The sequence below is a fragment of the Cydia splendana genome, chromosome 9, assembly GCF_910591565.1.
Source record: "Cydia splendana chromosome 9, ilCydSple1.2, whole genome shotgun sequence".
Taxonomy (NCBI): Eukaryota; Metazoa; Arthropoda; class Insecta; order Lepidoptera; family Tortricidae; genus Cydia; species Cydia splendana.
This window is the reverse complement of record NC_085968.1, coordinates 11,505,473-11,517,578: the sequence shown is the minus strand read 5'-3', so window position 1 is coordinate 11,517,578 and position 12,106 is coordinate 11,505,473. Positions and strand designations below refer to the sequence as shown.

Here is a 12,106-nt window from a genome sequence, read left to right as displayed (position 1 = left end):
GTCGCATATGCGCGCACTGCCATATAAACACATACGTTACATTTCTGCGACTAAATTATCGCGCGACAAAAAGTCGTGGTGCTCGCTTGGCCTTAGGCTAAGCCCTCATACCATAGAAGGTAGGATCGCATAGAAGTGGTATACGCGTGCCTCCGTGAGGGACAAAACATACGCAAATGCGACACTGTGATTGGTCGAATTCATTTGTTGCCCACCATTCTCCATACTAATAAAAAGGTGGGGAACAAACAAAAAGTGACACTGTGACAAGGACAAGCAATAATACCGCTTTCTCTGCTACTCCTACTGAAAGATACATAAGACTATCCCGTTCTGTCAGTTACCCCCACCACTCATGCCAGATCCAGGTATATCCTAGATTCATGCCTCATAGGCCCCATACGCACGACAGCTTAAAAAGCGTTGCGTTAAAACCCGACGTTGGCGCTTTTTTACCGTTTCCAATATTTGTGTTCATATGAACGCTTAAAAATCACTTGTGAGTCGTACTGCCACGTACGCATCTCAGCAAAGCCATACTTTATTTGCTATTACGACGTATTATTTGAATATAGTTTGAATATTTCAGGAATTTGTAAGCATAAGTTGACATTTTTAAGGTGAAACTAATAATAAACTTGACGATTGACACCAAAAATTGACACTTGACAGCCAACTGACAGCAGCGCCGGCGCTTTTTTAACGCTTGTGAGAACAGATACACGGAGTTCCGTATGCTCTATTCAATTTGACGCCAACGCTCAACGCCGAAAATCGAACAGTGCTCGATAAAAAAGCGCCGCGCTTAAAAACCGCCTTCGTGTGAATACATACATGGTTAGGCCCCATTCGCACGACAGCTTAAAAAGCGTTGCGTTAAAACCCGACGTTGGCGCTTTTTTACCGTTTCCAATATTTGTGTTCATATGAACGCTTAAAAATCACTTGTGAGTCGTAATGCCACGTACGCATCTCAGCAAAGCCATACTTTATTTGCTATTACGACGTATTATTTGAATATAGCTTGAATATTTCAGGAATTTGTAAGCATAAGTTGACATTTTTAAGGTGAAACTAATAATAATCTTGACGATTGACACCAAAAATTGACACTTGACAGCCAACTGACAGCAGCGCCGGCGCTTTTTTAACGCTTGTGAGAACAGATACACGGAGTTCCGTATGCTCTATTCAATTTGACGCCAACGCTCAACGCCGAAAATCGAACAGTGCTCGATAAAAAAGCGCCGCGCTTAAAAACCGCCTTCGTGTGAATACATACATGGTTATCCATTGGTGTCATTCAAACGCTTTTTTAACGCGCGTTGAAAAAGCTGCCGTGCGAACGGGGCCTTATCCATTTGCGTCATTCAAACGCTTTTTCAACGCGCGTTGAAAAAGCTGCCGTGCGAACAGGGCCATACGCACGAGATCTTTTTCAACGCGCGTTAAAAAAGCGCATGAATCTGTCCGCACTGGTCCGCACTCTAAATTCGATTTAACGACCAAGGCTTAAAAGTCGAAAATCCAACAACGCTTGATAAAAAGCGCCACCGCTGTAGTGTGAATAAATACACATGTATTCATTTGTGTCATTCAAACGCTTTTTTAACGCGCGTTGTAAAAGCGCCCGTGGGAATGGGGGCTAACGGGCGTATCGGACCGCGATCTTGGTCCGATCAGAATATCTCTTTTTCGCTCTCACTTATAGCTGCGTCCCTAACGGACGTACGGCGGACCAACTTCCATACGATCGGACAAGCCTCGGGCTCGGACTGGAGTCTGGACTAGACGTGGACTAGACTGAACTAAAGTAGCTAACACACTATCGCACCGCACCAAGGTCATTGTGGGACGCGGCCATAAGTAAGAGGGAGAAAGAGATATCGCTGTCTCCCTCTTACTTATGGGTGCGTCCCACAATGACCTTGGTGCGGTGCGATAGTGTGTTAGCTACTTAAGGCACACCCCGGACACTGGCGACCGAATGTATGAAACAAACGCGTTCCTACGCACACAGTCTAAGCTCGTGTAGGTGAACGCGTACCATGCTTGTGTGAGTGAGATAAGACGTGCTAGGGTTCCCGCCATTTTGTTGACAAGTTCGATGACCTCATTGCGCGAATTAGGAAGAAATAAGAATCATATTATGCTGTAAGGTGGGTATCTAAGCTCGATTTATACAATAGTTTCCTATTTTGAATCAGTATAAACGAAGTAACAAAATTTTTGTAAGGAAATTCAGGCCACGAAAATATTACGTAAGTTGAAAACATGATTTTTTTTCATATAGTTGATATAGATATTGTGTTGTTTTCAGTGTGATCTGATAGGTTTAGGTCTAAAACAGATAGGGTAAAAGAAATACTAAACATAAGTACCTATTGTAAGTTGGTATTCTACTAAAACATAAAACACTTTAAAAATAACTGGGTATGTACTTGCCTTGATTCATACAATGGGAATCTGTGGAACTTTCTTTTAGTTTTGTCGTTTATAGAGCTTAAACAACCGTACACAGCTCAACACACGCCCATTACAAAAGGATTTGTAAATATTTGTTTAATATTTTACGTGGCCTCCGCTCTGCGCACCGCGTCGTCGCGTCCTTGCCAGCCGGTAACTGAGAGGTAACCGAGAGCGGGTGGGCGGCACTTTCAACGGGAGGCAGGGAGTGTCCATACTGTACGTTAGTACTATTTATTATACTGTGACTAAGGTAGCAGTCCGGTACGCTCGTCTGTTACAGCTTTTATAAGTGTGTAAAACCCTTGAGGCCCGGAGAACTTAGAGGATAAAACCAACGGAGACGCCATGTCTAAAATTTTCGGTACAAAATAGTCTGCCGTTTTTTGCGGGGGAGGGGCACATCAAATATATAGGTACGTCATGTCAGATAAACGGAGGTCCATACATATGGTTGACATGTGGTTGACCATTGGCCGCCTATTTTCGACAGAGGGGAACGCCTGTTAATGGCGGCTCCATTGTTAATTACTCCGAGCCGGGGAAGGACATAGGTAATAGCCATAGGGTAGTTTTTATCAATCATCATTATCATCAACAGTATATGAAACACCGCCGACGCCGATGATGATGATTCATAATGAATTATCATCATCGGCGTCGGCGGTGTCGGCGAAAGCTAGTCTATCATAAATAAAATAATGTAAAATAGGTAAGTATTTAATTTCATTGTTTTATTATAACGTCCATTAATATTGAATAAAGCATAGTGACAGAGTGCTCGACATCTCGAGGACAAAAGCTTTAAAATACGCGTGTGTGCTGTCCTGCTTGTCCAAATGGTAACAAACAAAGACTTCTGGCCATGGATAAAATATGCAAGGACCACGTCGCTAAAACGGAGTTGTGACTTCATGACATGCCGAGATCGCACACACACATTCTCACTGGGTTTGAGCGAGGTTTGAGCCAATGACCCAAGGCCTATTGACTTCCTTGGAATGACGTGACCCTTCATAATTGTACATGTGTGCTCCGTTCCTAGAGGAAGATTGCCAGTAATTACCATAATAATATTTTACTACAGCAACATTGCTAGAACTGGCTTTGTCTATACGATTTCTAGGAACAAATCCAATTATTTTATCAAATATATTTTGATTTGTATTTTATGAAGTAGTCGAAGTCATATGTAAATTATTATCTATTTCAGTTTGTCTTTGTCTATGTTCATAAAATCTATGAAGGGTAGACGTGCCTCTACCCTCCATGATAAAATTAAAAAAAATCTTTGTCAATAGGCCTCTTTGATAGGCCTTGATTTGGGTCTGGCCGGTAAGAACATAGGCAAGACAAAAGTCTGTAATGTCAATGCTGTCATTAAAGTCATTTAACGCAAAAATATCAGTTTTCATATAAAACGATTTATTCACTTGAAATATATTTATTTACCTATTAATTTTAAAATAAAAACTATTCATATGTACGAGCAACATATCTAAATACGTCTTCGCACAGACTTAGTTAAATTTAAACCGCTGTAGTAAACCAGAAACAGCGATAATTTCAAGGTAAGAAATACATATATTAATCTTTAAATAAAAATGAGCGTACTAATTGCCAAATTCAAATATAATAATTTAATCTAATTATCCCCGTAAGTCCCGCGGACGCTATATCGCGTCCGAAATTTTAATCAAAATTCATCATAGATGTAAAACCTCACATTGTTAAAGCTGGTAAATTTAGACCCGGTAGCAATTAGCGACGTTAGTAATTAGGCAGTTAGATTATATTGTTTAATTTGTGACTGTTTTGTTTTAGAGAGGGAATCAGCAGATGGCTTGAGCGTGAGATAACACTATAATCCTGGGCCGTCATATGATTTCTTGGAAAAAGCTCAAAGGGCACGTATCTGCCGCATATCCAGACTAGTACCCCGGTGACCAAGAACGCTGCGCGGAGCTGTGAAGCAGAAAATGTCCGATAACCGGATAGATGTAATGACAACTTGTAACCATTTGCCATATCAATGTATGTATTCATATGTATTGCTCCTAACATATATACAGTAATCCTAATAGGAATGAAAATATTTATATCTTAATATACATTTTTGTTTATATACTTTTTTATGTATATTTGACGAATTTCTAAATATAGTACCTAATCATTACCTTTTAACGTATTTTTTTATTTATTTGTGATATGCTAATTTAAGAGCCCATCAACGTGCACATTAGCGCCGCTGCTAAATAATCGTGATTATTTAAATTTAATGACAGGTATTTAAAAAAGGGGGCCGCTACGGACTGTATTGTGTATTTAAGTATCTTTTGAATACATCAAACTACTTTTTATGTTACTGGATTCGTCAATCTACGCGTCCAAAGTTAAAACGGCCGTTTTTGTTTCGAGCTCATAGATCGACGAATCCAGCAACATAAAAACTAGTTTGGTGTATTCAAAAGGTACTTAAATACACAATACAGTCAGTAGCGGCCCCCTTTTTGAAATACCTGTCGCTAAATTTAAATAATCACGATTATTTAGCAGTGGCGCTAGTGTGCACGTTGATGGGCTCTTAAAAACCTGACCCCAACAAAAAAGAAAAAATACAAAAAGAAATTCCCTCTCCGGGATTCGAACCCAGGACCATTAGCTTCCTGAACAGGCGGGTATTAATTACTGCCAATACCCGCTAGGCTAAACGGGTTGTCAATTCTAATTACAATGGTATCCTACCAGAGCGCTAGTAGTATAAACGAACTTTTGAAAGGGACATTTTTTTGTATGGAGTTATCGTTCTTCTCCTAGTGAGTATTATATTCTTTGCAATGACCGCTCGACCCGAGTTGTAATGTGGGCGTGAATAATCGGTGTATCATGAAATCATACAGTCTTTGTCTTAGCGATGTTAATTTGGTATTTTAGGTCCATGCTTCTGGTCTGATCTCTAGAGCTTGTAGGCCTGCCGCATTACAAGATCAAAGTAGCAGTCGTCCTCCATGGACACGCTGATGCCGCTGTAGTAGTTCATGAACTCCTCAAGTGTTACCTGATAACAGGAAAATATAAATTGGTGATATCATCCAGGCGTTTTTACTTTCGTCATTTGGATTTAATTAGAGAAGGATCATTGCAACGTTTTCACATTACATTTCACTTGACAAAATGAAGAAAAAAATCCAAAATAAATAAAAGAAAGCGAAACTCGGGTGCGGAAGGTCATTCATTCATTCATTCATTCATTCACGAAGGTCTTCTCCTCAACAACAAACAAACACCCCCAAAGGAATAGTATGGGTGCTGAGATCCTTTCTAGCGGAGCGGAAATGTGTAGTTGTGGTTAAAGTCACTATCTCTCTGGAAAGGACAATAAAAGCAGGTGGACCCCGCTGGCCGTGACTGGTATTTTATGCCAAGTACTAGGACTCGGAAGTACCATCGCGCCCATACTGTACTCTACATCGGTGGACCTTATGCCTTTTGTAATAAGGTCCACCGTTGTACTTAGGAGTCTTGTTGTGACAATAAATGATGTCAAATGAGAACTTTATATGCAGACGACTTTTTATATCACAATGTTTTTGTGCCACTTTTGTACCCACCTTGCCATCAACGGTGCCCTCGCTCTCAAAGTTAGCTAGGAATTTTCCAATGAGCAGTTCTTCGGTCTCTTCACCGCTCTTGTACCTAAAATTAAATGTGTTATCATTACATACCCGCTCTTCTATTCTCTCTCTTACAATTGACTCTTTATTTTCGATGCAATTTAAATTACTTAACACAGTGCTGTCGTCAAAAATAAATGTATTATCATATCATTAGATGCCCACTCCCATTCTGTGTCTTACAATTTACTCTTTATTCGCGAATTTTAACGAGGGTCACTCTAAGGATGGTTTTTTAGGACGAGATTGAATATGATACTTATGGATTGGTTACTCTTATAAAACCATTAAATTCGGTTAATACTCCTTGTTACAGAATATTCTTAAGCGGGTTTAACAATACGTATTAAAGCCTGACCACTCTGACCAGTAATGATCATTGTCAAGATGGCGCTGGTAATCTAATCTAATGTATAGGGTGACAGTTCAGTATAGTATAAAAAAATTAGTTACAGTGAAATTCCGCAACATGGCGCGTGATCATATGTGACGTCCCACGGGTAAAGGTACCTTATGGCGGCGCTTACGCTATTATTAACGCCGCTCCAATATTATTGCGGCGCTATGCGACGTAAGCGCCAGCCGCCATAAGGTACATTTTGCCGTGGAACGTCACATATGTATATTCCTGGTCAGGCTTTATCTACCTACCTTGGGTTTGCATCGCTCGAGTAAACACCACGGAGATCTTCTGTGGCAATGACCCCATCTCCAGTTTTATCCAATTTCCTGAACGCCCGTTCGACTATAGCACGGCGGCCGTCATTCATCGGAGGCTGAAAAAAAACGGATCATGATTATTTCACACAGAAGTCAGCCCACGGACAGAGATCACAATAGGTAAGTAGGTAATTAGGTATTCACAACACAATTAAAATTCCTTTCCAAATTGCCACATTGATATACTTAGTTTGTTCATGTCATATTGGAATTAGTCCTAAAGCGTACCTAAAAGCGTCCTAAATTGATTAGGAGGTATAGTTGTTAGCTTTCAAGCTGGCCCTTTACGGATAGCTCATTATCTATTGTACTTAAAAGCGCTCTTTCCGGCGAGGGTGAAAATTATTAAGCGTTTTTTTTCACCATGTTCTATTTAAGTAATTTTGCAAAGAACAAATTCATACATACACGAATCTCTTTAATAAATTCATCGACACTGATGGAACCGTTGTTGGTTGTGTCGAACTGAGCGAACAATTTCTCTGCATCCTAGAAAATAATGTAAACAATACACAATCAATGCCAAATAACATAACATAATATACTTAGTTATAAAAAAAGGAGCCAAAGAAGAACGGTCTGTAATAAACGAAAACCGTAGACAAAATCTGTTTTTTACGAGACTCATGAAATTCACTGCACTAATCTAAATATTAATATTATATTTGTAATCTAAGCACATGTGAATCTACATTAGCTTCTATTATTTACAGTAAGGTGGCTATATACCTCATGGCTTATGTCCAATCCAGTTTCTTTGATGCCCGCGTAAAACTCTTCTTTGTTAAGTTGTTTGCTTCCGTCTTTATCCATTCTGCGGAAAACCCTGTGATTTTTTTAAAATATGTATTAATAATTATAGAAACTATATTTTAATATAGAACTAATGAATAATTTAAAGCATTTGCTGATTCTGTAGGTAGTCGGTATGTTACCTAGTTCAAATAATCGCAAATTGATTCCAACAGGGTTGCTCAGAATGCTCAGTGCTCACATGTAAATCCCAAGGCCAAATTGGAGGTTTACATTTGATTATGGAGAGCCATATTGCAGAGCAGAATTTTATATGTTAAGAGGATTCAATTAGAACACTATGAAGTTAGAATTTTGCTAACGATTTAAGAAAATATTATGCTGGGATTAAATAAAAACGGCTGGACTAATTTCGTGGTTGCACGTATCTGGTAAGATGGATTGTTGGCTACGACGGCGACGTAGAAAGAGCAGACTCCGATGGAGATTGCGGGATGACTCGGATGCCTTCAGTTTGAATTGAATTGGTCCAAACCCTGGACGTCACAAGTCACAAGCGTCCACTCAGTTTGCACAGGCTACACAAAAGTTACTTATTATTTGATGTACTCGCCTGGCCAGTTCCATAATTCCGGACGCGCCGCGTGTGAGGCACAGTAGACGCAGTCTCTCCAGAGGGTCGGTAGTTGAGCTGAGCGCTCGTCCGCTTTTCTGGATCAATTCCTCTTCGACTCGGAACGGCGACGATTGCGGACGATGCCATGCTACTGTACAACCGAAGAATTACGTTGAAAACCTGGATGTGATATCTGTTTTGAGCGCGGCGCGCTCATTCTTTCTTCCGTGCTTTTGCTGTTTTATAATATTACGATTTTCTAAGAAGTTTCAAGTCTTACACTCAAGAAGGTATTCGTACCGGATACAAATTTTTAACCCGTTGGGGCATTCATTCAATTAATTATCATAAACGCTAAAGTTGCTTTAATTGCTTTCTAATATTATGTTTATGTACCTATCTACGAACTATAAAAAACCTTACTTAAAAAAATTGTTCCCCTTTTACCCTCTTTGGAGATGAATTTTCGAACACGTTGAAAGTAGGTACTTTTCTTACAAAGTGTCAAACTATTATTTGTGCTCGGTATAAACTTTCAACCCCTTTTTAACCCCGTTACCATATAACTTTTCTTGTAAGTATTCTAATAATAAGTATGCCATTCGAAGAAGTTTCAAACTATGTCTATGCTATTAGTAGGTACTTGATTTGATACACACTTCAACTCAATAAGAGGATGATTTTTATAAATTTTTTGAAATTAAAAAAATGTGAGACTGTGACAAGGACTAACAATAATAGCGGTTTTTCTGCTACTCCTAATGAAAGATACATAAGACTATCCTGGTCTGTCAGTTCCCCCCACCACTCATGCCCAATCAAAACTATCTGAAATGGAGACCTTCGCTAACGCTCGCTCGGTCAATACCTACATGTAGTTTAACATCACTACCGGAATATTGATGCATACCTACGGGATTAACTGAACATAATTTTATGAAATGATAATAAACAGCCACCTACTTTGGCACCCGAGTTAAGGGGCTACCCGAGGTTTTCATCGATTTTTGACAAGTTTTGAATCGTATCTCCTTTTTTTGCACTTTAGATAGAATTATAAGACAAACGGTTATCGGTTTTTCAATATTTTATCTCCGGTTTTGTCCACCGGATTTTGATAAAAATGAATACTTATTTTTTTATGAATTTTTTAAACATTGTCTAAAAAAACACTTTTTTCGTATCTAGTTTGCAGTGAAGGATCTTATATGTACGAAATCTACATATTTGGGTTCGTCTTTGACGTCTCGAAAAACGTGTCCAGGGTTTTAATTTTAAACTAATTAACACAAAAGTTATGGCCAGAAAACCAGTTTTTTAGCCTAAAATTGTTCAACTTTGATGCCATATATCTCGAAGACAATGAACTTTGAAGTAAATATGGGATACTATATTGCTTAAAGCCGTTGCTGTTAATATAATAAGCTACAAAAATCATTAGAAAACTAAGGGATTCAGATCGAAGGTCATTGGCGTGGGGTAGCCCCTTAACCTAGAAAGTCTAGACATGAGTTAATCGATATCCACCCGAACGGTGTAGAAGTTCAGTTGCTGCGGCGTAAAAATCGAGTGTACTATAATTACTATATTATATGTATATCAATGAACGTAGTTTAACATCACTACCGGAACATTGTTATGGGCATTTCTATCTAAAGTTGTACCCCCATCTTGCATTTTAGATTTTGGCATTTTTTATATTATTAGAATAGCTCAGAATCACGAGCTCTTTCGATACTAATCTAACACAAGAAAAAAGTATCCCCAAATTTTTTGTCCGTTTCGTTACGGTCATAGAAGGTTGTATTGAAAACCGTAACCAAACGGACCAAAAATTTTGCGGACATTTTTTCTCGCTAAAAATGGAAAAAGCTCATGATTCTGAGTAAAACGAATATAAAAATTTCCAATTCTAACACAACATTTTTTGGTACAACTTTAATAGAAATGCACTAATGCATACACACTGCATGATGCTAAATGAGTAACTGTTGCGCGCGACTTGCGGGCAACAGTTAGTTCGCGATGCGTCGATTTGTACGTCCCTAACCCCCTTGGGGGTTGAATTTTTCCAAATCACTTTGCTCTGCGTTCATGATTCAGTCAGGACATACGCACTCCTTTGGCTGCCGACGATACGACTCAGCCGAGTTAACCTAGTAGGTAACATGACCTAATCGATATTCAGCCGAACTGCGTAGAAGTTCAATTGCTACGGCGTAAAAGTCGAATACTAACAATGAACGTAGTTTAACATCACTACCCGAATAATGATGCAAATCTCCGTAGATTGGGATTGGATGAATATAATCAACCGAGCGTTAGCGAAGGTCTCCGTTTCAGCTTAGGCAAAAACGCTTTCGTATGTCCGGATGTTCTCTTCTGCTTCTGCAGATCCCATTTCTTAACAGATTCTTGAGCTTGCCGTGGATTTGTGTAAAAAATGTCCTCTTATATTTATTTCTATTAATTTTATTTTATTATGAAATTTTGTAAGTTGATCAGTTAGATAGAATTTATCAGTAGTTTCGTTTTTTTGAAAATTTCAAAATGCCGGAAAATAGCATAAAGGACTTAAGAGCCAAGGTATTTTTTTTACATTTTTTAAACTTAATTCGTGGTGTAGCTACAGCTCACAGAGCTACTATTTTTATGAAATCATAATAAACTGCCGCCCACTGCCGGCTGCGATACCTAATATCCATATACAATATAAACCCGAACGGCGTAGAAGTTGAATTATTTCGGCGTAAAAGTTGATAATACTAACAATTAACGTAGTTTAACATCACTATGGTAACGCAAATTAAATAGAACTACCCGCACGCAACAATAATGTTATAAAACCATTAAATTTTTATTAAACTGCACAAAAAAGTGGCAATAATTTTATAATTTACAAAACCAAGAGCATAAATTTAGGTACTTACTGTTTGAATCTGTCTTGAGTTTGCCTTCGTACGTCATGGTTGTATGATACCACTTAGATATCTGTCTCTAATATAAAAAAACGTAAACATTTTCTTATTTTTAAGCGTTTATTATAATAACCGGTAGCCGGCCCGGCCCGGACCGGCCGGCGGGGCCGGGCGGACGGGGCCAGTGTCATGGATTTCCGATGGCCGCGCAAATGTTTCCGTTTCACGAAATATTAGAATATCGTTAACAATATTTGAAATGAAATAAAAATACTGTCTTGAATTGCCAAAAATATTAAATGTTTAATATTTTTACACTTAAACTTAGCTAGAAATGTCAATTTTGGAAGTAGATTTATTTTAGTTTTTAATTATATTGGTAACACTGTCCTGTTATTACGTGGAACGGAAAACTGCTGTTAAGATGCTAATAAGGGTGGTAGCATGACCGTCCCGGCCCCCTTTCGCAAGTGCCCGGCGACCGTGTAGATCTAATAACCGCTTTAATCTTCTCGAACCGTGCGTCTGTGGCGACGCCTTTGGCTGACTGACTGACTGAATAAAAAACTTTACTCTAAGTAGACACGAATACTTGATTCAAACCAGACGGCCTACCACGAAAAACTAAAATCGAAATTTCGGTATCTATATCTCTCTATCGCACGAATATGGATGAGCAATAGAGAGCAGAGAGGGCCTACCCGCCTACCGCGAACCACGTTCGACGTGTTGCCTCTCTACTGTCGCACTTGTAAATTCGTACGTAAGTGTGACAGGGAAGCAACACGTCGAACGCGGTTCGCGGTAGGCCCTCAGATTACGTAATTTCGATTTTCGTTTTTCGCGGTAGGCCCCCAGACCAGACGGGAGACATTAGACAAGGTCAAGGTCAGCTGAGTGGAGTGCGAACCCACTTACATAACATACAAACACAAAAGGACGGCACGGAAGGAAGGTTG

General features: G+C 39.2%; 2 protein-coding genes across 2 annotated transcripts in view; both read right to left on the bottom strand.

Moving 5' to 3' along the window:
* The window catches only part of LOC134793546 (calcyphosin-like protein), a 32,064-nt gene extending 20,853 nt beyond the window's left edge, over positions 1-11,211 (bottom strand). The window contains exon 1 of the mRNA XM_063765155.1: positions 11,160-11,211. Within this exon, the coding sequence (XP_063621225.1) occupies positions 11,160-11,196 (37 nt within the window). The 5' untranslated portion in view covers positions 11,197-11,211. The remainder of the gene's footprint in view (positions 1-11,159) is intronic.
* On the bottom strand, positions 5,363-7,688 carry LOC134793554 (calcyphosin-like protein). Its single transcript, XM_063765165.1, has 5 exons — positions 7,590-7,688; positions 7,269-7,349; positions 6,792-6,916; positions 6,078-6,162; positions 5,363-5,524 (listed from the first exon to the last, which is right to left on the bottom strand). Exons 1-5 carry the CDS (start codon positions 7,671-7,673, stop codon positions 5,423-5,425), a joined length of 477 nt encoding a protein of 158 aa, XP_063621235.1. The 5' UTR covers positions 7,674-7,688; the 3' UTR covers positions 5,363-5,422.
* Positions 11,212-12,106: the final 895 nt, after the last annotated feature.